Raw genomic sequence first — 14,503 nt, forward strand, 5'->3', positions numbered from 1 at the left:
AGCACATTTCATTCTCCCTGATCATTCCACCCGCTGGAAGGCTGATGATGCACCCAACTCAAAACCTTTTCCATCCGAGGAGAAACACCAGATAAAGACGAGTCAGTGAAGACCAGGTTTATCAACTTCTCCTTTATACACGCAAGCACTCAGTCTAATACGCTTCTTAACATGTTATCCTGTAAATACAATTGTATTCGCGGTACATGAAGATATAGGCTTCCGTAGGTGGATCAACAATCCTACATGACTGAGACCTTTATGTTTTTCCAACCAGAAGAAATTATTTCATTTAATTAAGAAATTAATTAGCATTCACTCTCACACACTGTAAAAAAAAAAAAAAATTATCTGTATAAATATCACAAACTGAAATGTTATCATTGGGTGAATTTGCAGGCATTTCTACAGTGCAACTTCAAAAGGTACACTAATCATGCCTGATAAGAGGAGGTCTTGGCATCCCCAAACACAACTCTTCAGAAACCATCTTTAGAGCACCAACCACAAGGTCTGCTGGAGGGGACAGCTGAGCTGGTGGGTTATCTTTTCAAAGCGATAAAGTGAGACGATGGAGGTTAAACTGATTCTTGACGATATGTCAGAGTAAATGAAGTAGGGCGTTTCAATGTCAAGGACACCCCTTATGTTTCATCAAGGCTTTTTAAGGCATTTTTAACACAACTGAGAAGAAAATGTTTCCCTTTGCACAGGACTATGCAACTCATACCTACTGCTGCTGGGCTGTAGCATATACATTGTGTTTCTGCACTGCTGCTGTGAGAGTCCATAACGCCTTCAGCTTGAAAGGTTTTTGGAACAAACAGCAGCAAACCCCACGGTCACTGGCTGGTATGTGGCTTGACTCAGTTATTTTGCTCATTTAGGTTGATAACAACACTAGAACATTGTGAGGTGGCTGCCAGGCCTCCTGACAAGGGAGAGTGTCAGCAGACTCAAGCACACTGATGTTAACTGTACCTGTACGGCTGTCCACTCGTCAAACAAAAAAAAACTAACTCAATTGTGATGTCATGGCATTCTTTTAACACCATGAAAGACCAAAAAAATTGTCAATTAAATTAACAATATTTTTTGATGAAATTCAATACCTTTTAAAGCCTTATTTTTAGATCATATTAAATTCTTAATGTTACTTCTTAGACCCCTGGATACAGGGACACAGATGCTGCCACCTGTCAGTTTGAAGATGTAACTGCAATTTACAAGAGAAGAAGAGAGGGAGTTACATTCATATTCCTGTTTTGATTTGATTTTTCTGACAGCAAAGACTTATTTTGGGGATGCATGCTAAAGTAATAATTTACGATAGAAATTGGTTATAAATGTCAGATAAAACCAGCACAGATTGTCAACAAGATCAGGAATGTGGTCAAAAGGGCCAAAAGAGGGGGGTCGAAGAAACCAAGAGGAAAAGCAAGTACAAGTGGGACAAAGTTGACGATGAAAATTATTAATGTATGGAACTTCATGGAGTACATGTTACTGGGTAATAGAGGTACTGGGACATGCAGAGGGTACTGAGGTATGGCCAGGAGGAGAATTTGATCAAGATTACATACTCAGTGGGTCAGCCCATCCGAAATAGTTGCCTGGTGGAAGTGCAGATGTTACAGGTGAGAGGTACAATCAGAGGAAGCAGGGGTTGTGAGAACAAACCAAAAGTGTGTGTGTGTGTGTGTGTGTGTTTGTGTAGTAATAGTGACAGAAAGCAGGAACCCCATCGAAACTGATACATATAGTGAGATTCACAAATTTAGAGTGGATTAAATTTGATAATGATTAAGAAGATTGAACTAATACTGTGTTCGGTTGTGATTCAATGGTGTGAGAGGCAATAATGTATGAGCTAGGAAGGTGGAGACTGGGCGCCATCTACAGGCTGAGAGGAGTATCAGGGGGCACACTCACAGCACTGGGAGGCTGCAAGAGGCAGTGGATGGCTCTCAACATCATCCTGGAGAGAGTACTACGGATGAGAGAGAGAAAAACAGCAGGCGTCAAGTATGTTCTCCTCTTATTTGTTAATTTACAAGCACAACTCCATTAGCATTAGCAAACCAAAGTAAATCGGGGATTATTAGCATGAGGAAGTTTGGTTTGATTGAAATGAGGATGATGGAAGTGACTGACATGCTTTTCTAATGAGAAACAGCACAGAGTCTAAAGGCCAGCGTGTCCTGAAGTACAGGGGCACAGTGCATACACAAAAAAGACAAAATTCCATGTTTTTTTCTGATTTCACTTTTTTCATGCAAATAATATTTCATTCATTCTGAAAAAACTTAAATGTTCTTTACCTCATCATGAATTCCCATGGTATTGATACGCTCCAGTTTGCCTGTCCAGTACTGTGCCTCATCATCTGGGATGTCTGGTGAGAAGACATATGACATCATCATACATTCAAACCTCTTAAATTCCTTACGAGACTTTTTTGAATAGTTGGTGACAGCCATTAACCCGCAGTAGCAAACATCCATTGTCCAAAAGTGACAGACACAAAGAACTCATTTTAGCAGAATCCATGAAAAGAGATACGAAATATCATCAATTAGTTGACGGAAAGAAAATTAACCGCCAACCACGTAGATGATCAGCTCATCGTTTTCTTGTCTTTTTACAAGCACAGATGTCAAACATTTGTTGGTTCCAGACTCTTAAATATAAGGATTTAAGACACATTTTTATAGAGTAATCAGATGAATCGGTTATGAAAACAATGTTTAACTGCAGCCTTAAAATAAACTGAAAGAAACACATTATCAGCCAGATTTCTAAAACATTCAGTTGGTAGTGGGTTAAATTTGATATCAATCGATCGATAGATGGATAGATAAATGATATGTCTCCTACAGTATCAAGAAATCTTCGCCACAAGAATCTACTACTGGTACTGTACATCACTCCCAGATCTCATGAGGACTGACCCTGCTCTGCAGCAGGATGCACGTTAAAGGCCACCCACTCACAAAGGCCAGCCCTTCAAAGACACACAGCTTTCATGAATGGCAGTGCCACAGTGGCCTCCTGCAACCATGAAAGGTCTCCTCTTAAAAAAAAGGGGGGGGGGGTGCTTGCTCCTACTTAGCATATGGACACCCTGCTTCAACTTTGATGCCTCTGATCAACAAGGCCTGAGCCAGACAGAGCAGGCAGGGTGGAAGGAGGGAGAATAGTACAGACCACATGAAGAGGTCCAGGAGGGCTGCACTCTGCACTATTGGGAAAAATAAAGAAGTAACTGTGATTGTATGGACTGATGGTGCAACTGCAGTATGATTTGCGACATTACAGGGAACATGAATTTTATATCATAATTCTAATCTTCACTAGAAATGACATTTAATGGGCTTCAGAGACATCTTTGTGAGGTGGATTAAAACTTTTTATAAAACCCCAAGATCTAGGGTGAGAGTAAACGGGCACCGCTCCGATTTTTTCCCACTGGGACGTGGCGCACGTCAAGGAGATGCTTTGTCACCTTCTTTGTTTGCTCTCAGCATCGAAACGCGAGCCGAACTGATAAGATCTGATCCCCTCATACAGGGAATACCTGATGAAGGAAGTGACCAACATAAACTGGCACTTTTTGCAGATGATACATTAATATTTTTTGGAAAATCCTATTACATCTGTACCTGCTCTTTTACATGATCTTAATGAATACGGTAAAGTGTCAGGATATAAAGTTCATACAAACAAATCAGAAGCCATGATGATTGTTGGGGACTGGCCTTCTCAGTTAGATGATCTGGTCTCTTTTAGAAGATCCAAGCAGAGATTCAGGTATCTTGGTGTTTTTCTCACACCTAAAACCACACAATTATTTTCCTCTAACTATGACAAACCGATTAAAGAAATTAAAAAGGATTTGAATAGATGGGATGAGCTCCCGCTGTCACTACTTAGCAGAATAGAGTTGGTGAGGATGAATATCCTACCGAGACTGTTGTTCTTATTCCAGTCCCTCCCTATCTTGGTACCACAATCTATATTTAAGTTATTAGAAAAATTAATATTAAAATTCATTTGGAAAACCAAAGACCAAGAATACGGTTGAAAGTACTGATGTCAGCAAAAGAGAAGGGAGGCCTGAACTTACCTAATCTAAAATATTACTACTGGGCAGCTCAGTTGCGAGAAATGGCAGCCTGGGTGATTGGGGACCAAGAGAATGGTTGGGTTTCAATTGAGCAAAACGCCGTACCAGGGATATTGCTGTCCAGTCTTCCATTTCTTAGCCAGCAGACTCAGAATAAAACCAAGATTAATCATTTATGGATTATACATACACTGAAGATTTGGAATGTGGTTCAAAAACAATTAAAAAGGAGCTGTGGGCCTGTCACGAGCCATGCCTACAGCAGGGAATATCGAGTTTTTACCATCTATACCACGGAGCTTATAAAAGGTGGGCGGAGTCTGGTCTAAAAACAATAGATCAACTCATGGGTGGGCAGACATTTCGATCCTTTTTACAACTTCAAGAAAAGTTTGACTTGCCTTCAAGTGATTTATATAGATATTTGCAAATCAGACATTACGTTACAAAAAGTGCAGATTGGGAAAATATAGGAAAGATACCTACAAATATAGAGTTACTTTATACATATGTTTGAACACGGTTCCTTAACAAAACAAGTTTCTCTCATATCCAAAAAATTAAGAATGGACGCCTCTGACAATACATTACACATCAAGCAACAATGGGAACTGGAAATGAATGTTGTAATAAATGATGATTCTCGGGAACACGTGTGTTCCAGATGCCACAAGGAAGCCAACTGTACAAAGAATTTGACTGGAAGGTCAAAATCAGGTTCTTCAGGACACCATTAATAACTTCTATTTCCAAGTACAATCACAGCAATGAATGCTGGAGGAACTGTGGCATGATCGGTGACCATACGCATATATTCTGGAACTGCTCGAAAATACAACCTTTTTGGGAAAATGTCAAAGAAGAATTGGAAAAAATCTTGTCAGTGGACATCCCCACGGACCCTCTGTTATTTTTACTAGATGTGTTTCCTGACCACCTGTTTACCACAGAACAATGTTATTATTACATGTTTTGTTGATGATTGCAAGAAAAATGATTACTGTTAACTGGTTGAAACCTACCCCCCCCCCCCCCCGTGATCACTCAGTGGGTACAGCAAGTAAAAAATGTTTACATGATGGAATATAGGACTGCCCAGCTACAGCTAAAAGTCCCTGTCTTTATGAAAAGATGGACCAAAGCTGTTGATTATCTCGCTTAGGACTTTTATACAAGTATACTCATTCATTTATTGTATTTTTACTTTTCATTTATTTCTTTTTTGTGTTTGTCATTAGCTTACATGTATCTCTCTGGGGGAGAACTGAATTAGAAAAGAAATTTGTGCTATACCCTTTGCAGCGCGATATATCTAGGTGACAGATGAGACCCAATCCCAAAATGAGCTATTTCTCTTTTCTTTTGCGATGTTAATTGCCTGTTGCTGTCATTTAAGGCAATAAAGTTAAAAAAAGATATTTATATGATTATTTTTTTGGGGGGGGGATCTATATCAAACAAAGATGTTTGCTGAAGTCTGCAGGATATGACGTGTCAGCAGGACACGTACATCGCTGAAGAACCACAATATTTAATTTAAAATGGCAATTTGATGCAATTAGCCTTTTAACAAATGTTGCACCTCCTTGTGGTTTGAATACTGCATCATATCTTATTACGATTCGTAATCAATTTGGATTAACTGTGCAGCCTGAGCGCAGAGGGGACATTTGACCCTGACATAATACTGAAAACAATTATGTAATCAGTTTCATGGATCAAATCATACCGTTGGTCCTTAACGGGATTTTATTGTGAAACAATTATTGGTCAAACAATTTTTGTTCTATTTCTGGGCTGTTGCCACATGTACTGTGTAAACGTCAGTCCTGGGAACCAGAGAGTAAGAATAATTTTATGACCTTGTTTTGTGATTTTACGACATACTCTCAGTGATTTTGTCTCTCATCCAGCATCAGCTGACTGCTGACACACCGACTGTACACGACCTCAACCTATAACAACAGCCCATATTTTCACAACTGATCTGGGAGATAGCTGACATTTACATTTATAGATGTGATTAGGGATGAAACGGTTATTCGAGTAACTCGAGGAATTTAATAATAATATTCCTCCAGGCAAAACTTTTGTTACCAATTAGCAGAATAATCGATAGATTACTCGATTACTAAAAGAATCAGTAGCAGCAGCCCTAGATCTAGTGCTGTTGTGCTCATATCAGCACCTAATCAAACCTGTATGATGTATCTTATCACTTTTAAACGTAAGTAATTACTAACGTCTAATATTACATTTGTAGCACTCGCTGTTCAGTCAGTGTTGCTCAGAGTGACTGCTGAGAGTTACGCTCTCTGAAGAAACTCAAGAGAAGGAAAAGAACACACCAAACGAGATGCCTGGGGAACGTCGTACCAAACTCCATTCAACTTTCAGGAGTTTTCAAATCTCGTTTGAAATTGCGACTTTCTGACGGAAACAAATCACAACAAGGAACTTGGATGTCGACTGACATGAGGGTGGGTTGATGTCTCTGGGAGTTCTCTTTGATCTCAAACTGTAACCTATTTACTCTCTACCAAATAGATTAAAGTCTGAGATCAAAGAGAACCAAAGAAGTTTACAGAGGCATCACACAACCCACTGCTGCAGTCAAGCCAGCATCCACGTCACAGAACCCAGTCAAACCAGCTCTGTGGTCCTCTGCTGACAAGCTGCTTCGCCACTATCACTAACAGTTGAAACTGAAATGATGGTGACAGGAGGTCAAAGCGTTTCTTCTATCCTGATCTGTTGACTTTCTTCATCAGCAGGATGTTTTATGAAGTCACACCAAAGCCCAACACATTTATTTATGTTTTCCATGTATAAATTCACCCGCGATTCAGTTTTCACCGCAGAAAACTACATGTGGGGGGAGACTTGTACTTAATGACGGAGTTTAGTAAAGCTGTCTTAAGTAACGTGATGGTGAATGATCTCGTCACCAACCAGGTGAACTCATGAGATTAAACTAATACATAAGGAGTACTTTACATTAAACAGGAGGGTCTGTGTCTCTGTCAAAATCTGTCAGACCTTCTCAGAGCAGAGGGAACAGGCGAGGAGGAGAGGAGTGCAGACTGATCACTCATCAATCGCGGATGCCATCGTCCTCTCGGACTGATTGAAAAAATGAAAATGCCAAAAGTGGTCACAAACTATACCAAACTATACTGACTGTCAGAACAAATAAATTCTGTGTGTGTGTGAAACACTGCAGAGTGTAACATCCTGCTGTCCACAGACAGGCAACTGTCATTAGTTTGACAGAAAGACAGAGAGGGTCGTGTCTGGAAGGGAACCCGAGACCCGCGAAAGACTGTGTGAGTTTGATTATTTTAGTAGAAACAACAGACGCAAATCTGGCGAGTTGTGCAAATAAAGAGTAACTGTCTAGACAGACTGAGAAAGGTGTGCATCTCCAAAATAGAAACCATGTTTTGGTGCCGGGGTTTTAATGTGGCAGGTCGCTATTAAAAAAAAACAAAAAAACAACATTATTTACTGAGCTACGGAGAGACACTGAAACACTGATTACTGACCTGTTGTGCTCAAAAAGTATTCAGATCCTTTACTTAAGTAAAAGTATTAATACCACAATGTAAAAATACCTAATTACTGACCGACGACCTGTTAAACAACTACAGACGATCCGTCTAGGAATGATGGGCTCTTCTCTCGCAAGCTTCCTGAAGGTAGCTGGCTGGTTTATAATATGAGCATTCTCTTAATACTGCTGGTTATGTTACAGAAGCTGCTGGACGATGGGACCAATGTCATAGCATCAGCAGCTTTATATAGGACCTGAACATGAAGGAGCTCCAGTAGGTACTGAAAGTCCCCCTTGGTAGAGGTATGTGCCCTCTGAGAGTTCTGTAGTTTCAGTTACTTCGTCTAGACCAGGGGTGGACAATCATGTGCCATGGAGGGCCGTGTGTATGCAGGTTTTCCTTCTAACCAAACACTTTAACAGGTGATTCCACTGGTTAACACTCCTCTGTGGCTGAAGGTGTGTTAATCAGTGGAATCACCTGTTAAAGTGTTTGGTTGGAAGGAGAACCTGCATACACACGGCCCTCCATGGCACATGATTGCCCACCCCTGGTCTAGAGTGTCCAGGAGTGCCGTTTCCTCACCCAAATTCATCCTGCCAGTCCAGGAATGCAGAAGCTCAGGCCACCGTGCTGTTTAAGCGGTGTTTATATCTATTATTCAACAGAGTTCTAGGGACGAGGTCCTTGCGTCAGACTACAGGACATCAGGTCAGATGATGAACTTGTTACAGTGTCCCAGGCAGACCTGCTGTCATTCCCCTTCACTGAAACTCAACAGATCAAGGTTCCTTTGCCCCGAGTTAAGAGAGCAGATCTGTGACGACAGCCTTCAGGTCTTACATAAGCGCCTGAACTTTTCAAAAGAGTGGAAAATTCATTCTCGAAGTCTGACATTCAGCAAACGAGCAAGTGTCCGAGTGTTTCATTCATGGAAGATGAATGATAACAAAACAATGGAGGCTGATGAACTCACCAAAAGGCAGCTCGAAGCGTGTATCCAACAAGACTCGGTGAGGTGTGGGACTCTTGGTGCCGTATATCTCATCGGCTTTCATCAGGACTTCTGCATCCAGGAAGAGCCATTCACCTGAACCCTCCTGCAAGCAGGTAATCAGACTCATATTTAGCACTCATCTCCCTGCATTATTAATGCCTTCAGGATAGAAACAAACTCTTTCTAGTTGGTCAAACTATTTCTAGGCTAAATCTGTCAATGGAGGTGAAATGCTGCATTCATGCATTTGTCCTTGTGTGGATGCGCATCCTAACCTCCTCTGACTGCCGGATACTCTTAAGAGGAATCCAGGACGTCCCCACCATGGTGTCCCAGATGAGGCCTTTGTTCCACACCTCGACAATGAGGCCAAGGTCCAGCCGGTTGATCTCACTGGAAAAAAAAAAATTAAATAAAAGTGTTCAGATGTCAAGCTTTGATAACACCTTCCTGACTTAAAGTATGAAAATAAGATGACACTGTAACTGCACAGCTTGGAGTTGTTTTAGAAATAAAAAAGCACACAAAACATTGGATATGACATTTGAGACGCGCTCCTGGTAATAATTACTGCCAGGCACGAGCACTGGCTGATAACAAAAGCTGCTCCTCCACTTCTTTTTGTTTTGTATTAGCCGTCATAATCCATCCCTGCCTTGTTTTGTCATTCAACGTGCTATTCAAAGGGCTGAAAAACAGCTTGATGACAGCAATAAAACGGTATATTAATTTTTGAAAGGAGCCACGTGACAAGGGCATTTGCATATTCTCATCTGTGGCAGACCGCAAAAGTCTGCAGGCCGAACAAAAGGAAGATAAGAGAAAAGATAATCAAAGAGAACAGCTAATTTGCAGGAGTGCAGCGGGGGGGGGGGGGGGCACCCAGGTATCCATGGTGTCCAGGTGCACAGATAAAGGCTTCCTGAATCCTGCGCTCCAACAAAACTGTTACTAATTTTAACTGACAGGGTCTCGCTCTTCAGCTTAGTTTAGATTCTGTGCTTCTGTGACTGATTCGGATCAAAACAAATGTGGTCAACAAACTAAAATACTGCCTTACTGCAGTTAAAATCCGTTTACTTTGACCAAAACCGCCTTGTGAAAGTACATGTTTGGCAAATTAATGGATGGATTTGTCATTTCAAAGCCAGAGGGTCAACAGCTGGTTGTCCGTACGCAGGCGTTTCCTCCTCTCAGAAATGCAGAATCTCAATACCACGTCAAGGGAATCTCTTCAAATTTGCAAAACCATTCTCTTATTCTCAGACAATAGATGCACATACTGTAACTTTTTTTAGAGCATGTTAAAAAAAAAAAATCAAATAAAACCTGACAGGCTTTCAGAGATTCACAGTTTGGAAATTCACGCGCCATGTCATCATCTCGTGGCATGTCAGACGCAGATGCTGTTGTAACAGGTGGTCGGGAGCATTTTCTGGTAAAAATTAATGACTATGTCGCATGTCACCTTGCCGACATGACGTTAATGAACAGGAGGATGATGAAAGTCTGGAAAAACAAACACTGTTGCAACAAGGGTGTTCACTGAAGACAAACAAGACACGCATGCAACAACACGCCGGCTCTCTCATCACCATGGGCACCTTTCACAGGGAAAGTAACATGGGGGAAATTAGACCGGTGGATTTAAGCAGGAAATGAACAGCGGATCTTTAGCTGCTCTCCAGGAAAGAGTTTCACGGCTCTACATTTTGTATGCATTAAAGTGGGGCAACCCAAAAAATAAATAAAGGTTTGCACTGACATGTTTGTTTTTTTTTAGTTTTGTAAAGTGTGAGGTCATTGTAGTGTTTGTATTAGCTTTTATTATATTTGGTGATAAAAGTGATTCAGGAATCCATAAATCTTCAAGCATCTGTGTTTATTTACTTACAACATGAAATCCTGTTCCCAGCACGGCTGATCCCCACGCACAGTGATAGTTGTGCTTTTGACATTCTGAACCTTCAGCGTCACGTAGGTGTTGAATTTATCTGAAACAGTTAAAAAAAGAGAGATTGAACTGTTACATTTGGAGGGAAATGACGACGTTATTGCAACAGGGGTAGGAAATGAAAGAGTGGTGGAAAAGATTACCATGAAACAAACATGGAGAAGCTCTAGAGAGAGTGAAAGCAGATAAGTCTCCTCACCCCCACCCATCTATGGCTATGACCCTGTTAATCTCTAGTGAGAGCAGGCCAAACCCGGCACATGCAACCGCTTGGTGGGTCTCTTCCTGCACTGTAGGTTAACTTGAGTCTCTAAACATACAAGGAAGCCTGGCAGCTCACGACGCAATGACACGAGTCACTCCTGACCTGTAACTACTGCGGGAAAAAGGTTTCTGTCCCCCTTAATAGCCTCAAGACCCAAACTGAAAGGTCACAGGTGAATTACATGTAAACTAGGTGTCTAATAACAAAGTCTGAGTACGACTGACACTTGGTCCTATTTTGCAGTAAATAAACACTGCTGGAAATTCTTTTGGTTGCTGAAAACCAGCGATGACGACACGTTTTCATCTGTCAGTGTGAGAGGACTTTCACGCCCAGTGATGTCCGTCAGGCTCAGCCAGTAGTGCCGGACAAAGAGGACCGTCTGCACCAGCTGTCAGGTTGGGCTGAGGGGAGTGTGTGTGTGTGTGTGTGTGTGTGTGTGTGGTAGGGAGGGGGGTGAAGTGGGATTAGACTGCACGTGATGCAACCATCACTTTTCATTTTCTGACAGTAGGGCAAAGCAGCATCAACATGTACCTGCTATAAAACATTTCTGCGTTGATATTTCATAGAAATGCTTTAATAGAGCAAAACACACTACAAATAGAAATAAAATTAAGGGATAATTACATGGATTAAACATACAAAATGTGCATATACACAATGTACTGATTGGTCTCTGAGAAATAAAGGCAAGGCATCAGCTGTTCCTTTACAGACTGATCACCTGACCACACTAAGCAAAGGTTTTCTCGGTTACCACAGAGACATCCAGAAACATTTACCCTGTACATAGCCATAGCCGCCAGATAAGTAAACACAAGTCCTGACACACAATGAGACAGTAAATAGTTGACGTAGGATTCTTCCAATATTCCACTGACACTCCACATTCATTAAGATTTGTTTAGGCGGGGCAACAAAAAGCTTTAGTGAAAGCACCCCGATGTGACACCCACTAAGAGCCGCTGTGCAGCCTGGAGTGACAGAGGGCGGACCTAATTAGTGTCTCGAGGGGCCAGCGTTGAGAAAACACAGGCATTACTGCGAAGAAGCCCGGGGGATGCTCATGCCTTTCCCTAATTAGATAGCCTGTGCCTTGTGCCACACTTGGGCCGGCTCCCATGAATAGAAGAGACTAGATAAGGGAAGAGGATGTATGGATTAGATAAGAGCCACTTAGAGGCTGCAGGCCCTTTACAGCCCACACTTTCCACTGTATGACTGACACAGTCTGCACTGTTGAAGAGGAAACGGCAATAACTGGTTAGAAAAACACGGGGTAGCCTACAACCCCTGCACAGGCGGGAGCCGCTCCAGGACGTGTGAGGACTGACCAAAATCGCATGACAAACTAAAGGCATGCAATCTTTTAAAAGACATTCAAACGAGGGTCCTTCTCCAGTTGTTGTTGGGTTTTTTAACATGTAATTCCTGTCATTTCTTTCTGCTAATCCGTCTGCCTTCGCTGAAATCCAACTCTATAAATAATTGTAAAGACCAATTCAAACCATGAGCAAAGAGAAGCTCAGAGTTGGAGTCAAGACATATTTTGCCTTCGGCTGTCCCATCAATTGACTTGAGATTTAGTTTTAGGGATGATAGCGGACATAAGTGTGGTTCCCCTCCCAGCAGACAATTGCAGCAATTCTAAAGGGGAAACTTGTATGGAAATAGATTAAAAAACAGTGTTTACACACAGCCAGAGGTGCAAAGCAACCCAGCAGTTCAACTGAAGTACTCTGCTCGAGTGCAGTGTCGAGGTAAGAGGACTTCTTTGTCTGACTCCACAACATCTCAAAAGATATACTTTTGTACTTTTTACTCTATTGCATTTATCAGTTACTGGTGATTCTGAAGAGGAAATATTTTTTTTCAAGAAAACATGGTGCATCCTGATGTAAATCATGGCCTTTAAAACTGAGCTTAAAGAGGACGTAATCAGAGCTGCACAACTGGAGCGCACACTGCTTTAACGTGACCAGCACTGAACTCAATCAAGCACCAGAGTACACAAACATGTAGAATGTGTACTTTTAAAACAAGTAAAATCACCTTAAAATACTTCTATACTCAGAAGTAGAGCGGCGACTTCTACTTCTACTGACGTAGAGGACCTGTGTACTTGTTCCAACGCTAACCGCAGTTTATCAAACTATGATTTCAGGCACATTTGCCAACATAGATACTGACACATTATCATAGAGAACTCGACTGATAATATTAGCCCTGACAGAGCCCCCCCCCCCACACACACACACACACGTATCTTTGTGTGTCACTTACAGTGACATAATGCATTGCAACTAAATGCTCAACAATAACCCTGACACCAACACTAAGATGTGAGCACCAGTCAAAATGTCCTCACTCAGGTGGTTATTAACGTGTTCTGGTCCTCACTATGTAACAAGTGCAAGCGGTCATGTGTGTGTTTTGAGATGGTGCATGCGGCCCATCCGTGTGGACCACCCACTCATCCCTGAGTCAAATGTCCTCATCCATTATTGATTGATGAGCAGTTGTTGTTTTGTTTTTCCAATAAATTAGTCAGGAAAACTCAGGCACTTGGAAAGCTGACATTTCCAACTCAGTCCACTCATTAAAAGGTGCATGCAACCAAGGACAAAGACCTGCCCCTGTCCCCCCAGGACGACTCCTTCCTCCTATCTAAAGCATGTGCTCGGGGAAGGTGAAGGCCACTTTTTAAACAAACTTTGGTATTTATAAAACCTGGGGAAGTTCTCCTCAACTCGGATCCATGTGCACCAACACTTTGGAGACAGGGCCAACTGGCGATGCCGGTGACATGGAGGTGATCTGATGCTACACTTAAGACCGAGGCTGTTTGCATGAAGAAGCTTAAAAAATAAAAATACATTGTCTTCTTTTTAAAATGATACCAGGACACCACTGTTGATGTCATCTTTTCATTATGGTGTGGAGCGTCCCGTCGGATTGCTGTAAACGTATGAATTCTGCAGTGACACAGGTGTGTAGTGCTGCGATTCACCACGAGGAGCTACTGATCTGGTGTCATTTATTCAGCAGTTATGAGCCGCTGACCATTTATGGCTGAATGAGGTCATGTTGGGGGCAGGATGTGAAGATGATTTTGCATCCATTTTCCCAGGTCTATAAACATAAACAGACATGAGAGTGTGTACTGACCTAATGTTCTGTGTTCTGTCTGTTAACCACCTCTAGTCACTTTTCTTGTGTGCCGTTTCCTAAATGAGGACCCGGGTCACATCACACACACACAAACTCAGCCCTTATCAAGCTCCAGTTTCCTGCTGCAACCGGTGGAAAGTCCGACAGCGTTCCCCGGTCCCGTCAAAGGTCACCTTTAGTTCTGCACATGTTCTCCAGAAACAACTTCTGCAAGAGCTTTAAATCAAAAGCTACAGACGGAGGGATGAAAGAACACGACACACACAGGTCACAGACCAGCCCTGTGTAAACCTCCAGTAAATCACAGGGATGAAATAATATGTAACCATGAGGCACTCATGATTGAAGGAATGGACACACTTCCTTCCTAATTGTGCTGCTTCACCATGTTGGTTTAACCTGATCTCAGACATTCTTTGCATGTTTGGAGCAG

The 14,503-nt window shown here is 41.9% G+C and overlaps 1 protein-coding gene across 2 annotated transcripts in view; it reads right to left on the reverse strand.

Annotated features, from left to right (window-relative positions):
- The window catches only part of LOC147244225 (protein unc-13 homolog B-like), a 65,034-nt gene that overhangs the window by 40,570 nt on the left and 9,961 nt on the right, over positions 1 to 14,503 (reverse strand). For both annotated transcript variants that reach the window (XM_086186917.1, XM_086186915.1), the window contains exons 3-8: positions 10,572 to 10,671; positions 8,953 to 9,070; positions 8,657 to 8,780; positions 2,322 to 2,395; positions 1,933 to 1,990; positions 1,584 to 1,613 (exon numbers count right to left, since the gene is read on the reverse strand). In XM_086186917.1, coding sequence (XP_086043043.1) covers positions 1,584 to 1,613; positions 1,933 to 1,990; positions 2,322 to 2,395; positions 8,657 to 8,780; positions 8,953 to 9,070; positions 10,572 to 10,671 — 504 coding nt within the window. The remainder of the gene's footprint in view (positions 1 to 1,583; positions 1,614 to 1,932; positions 1,991 to 2,321; positions 2,396 to 8,656; positions 8,781 to 8,952; positions 9,071 to 10,571; positions 10,672 to 14,503) is intronic.

Source organism: Aulostomus chinensis, chromosome 19, assembly GCF_037954235.1.
Source record: "Aulostomus chinensis isolate RoL2024-O1b breed Wild chromosome 19, RoL_Achi_v1.0, whole genome shotgun sequence".
NCBI lineage: Eukaryota > Metazoa > Chordata > Actinopteri > Syngnathiformes > Aulostomidae > Aulostomus > Aulostomus chinensis.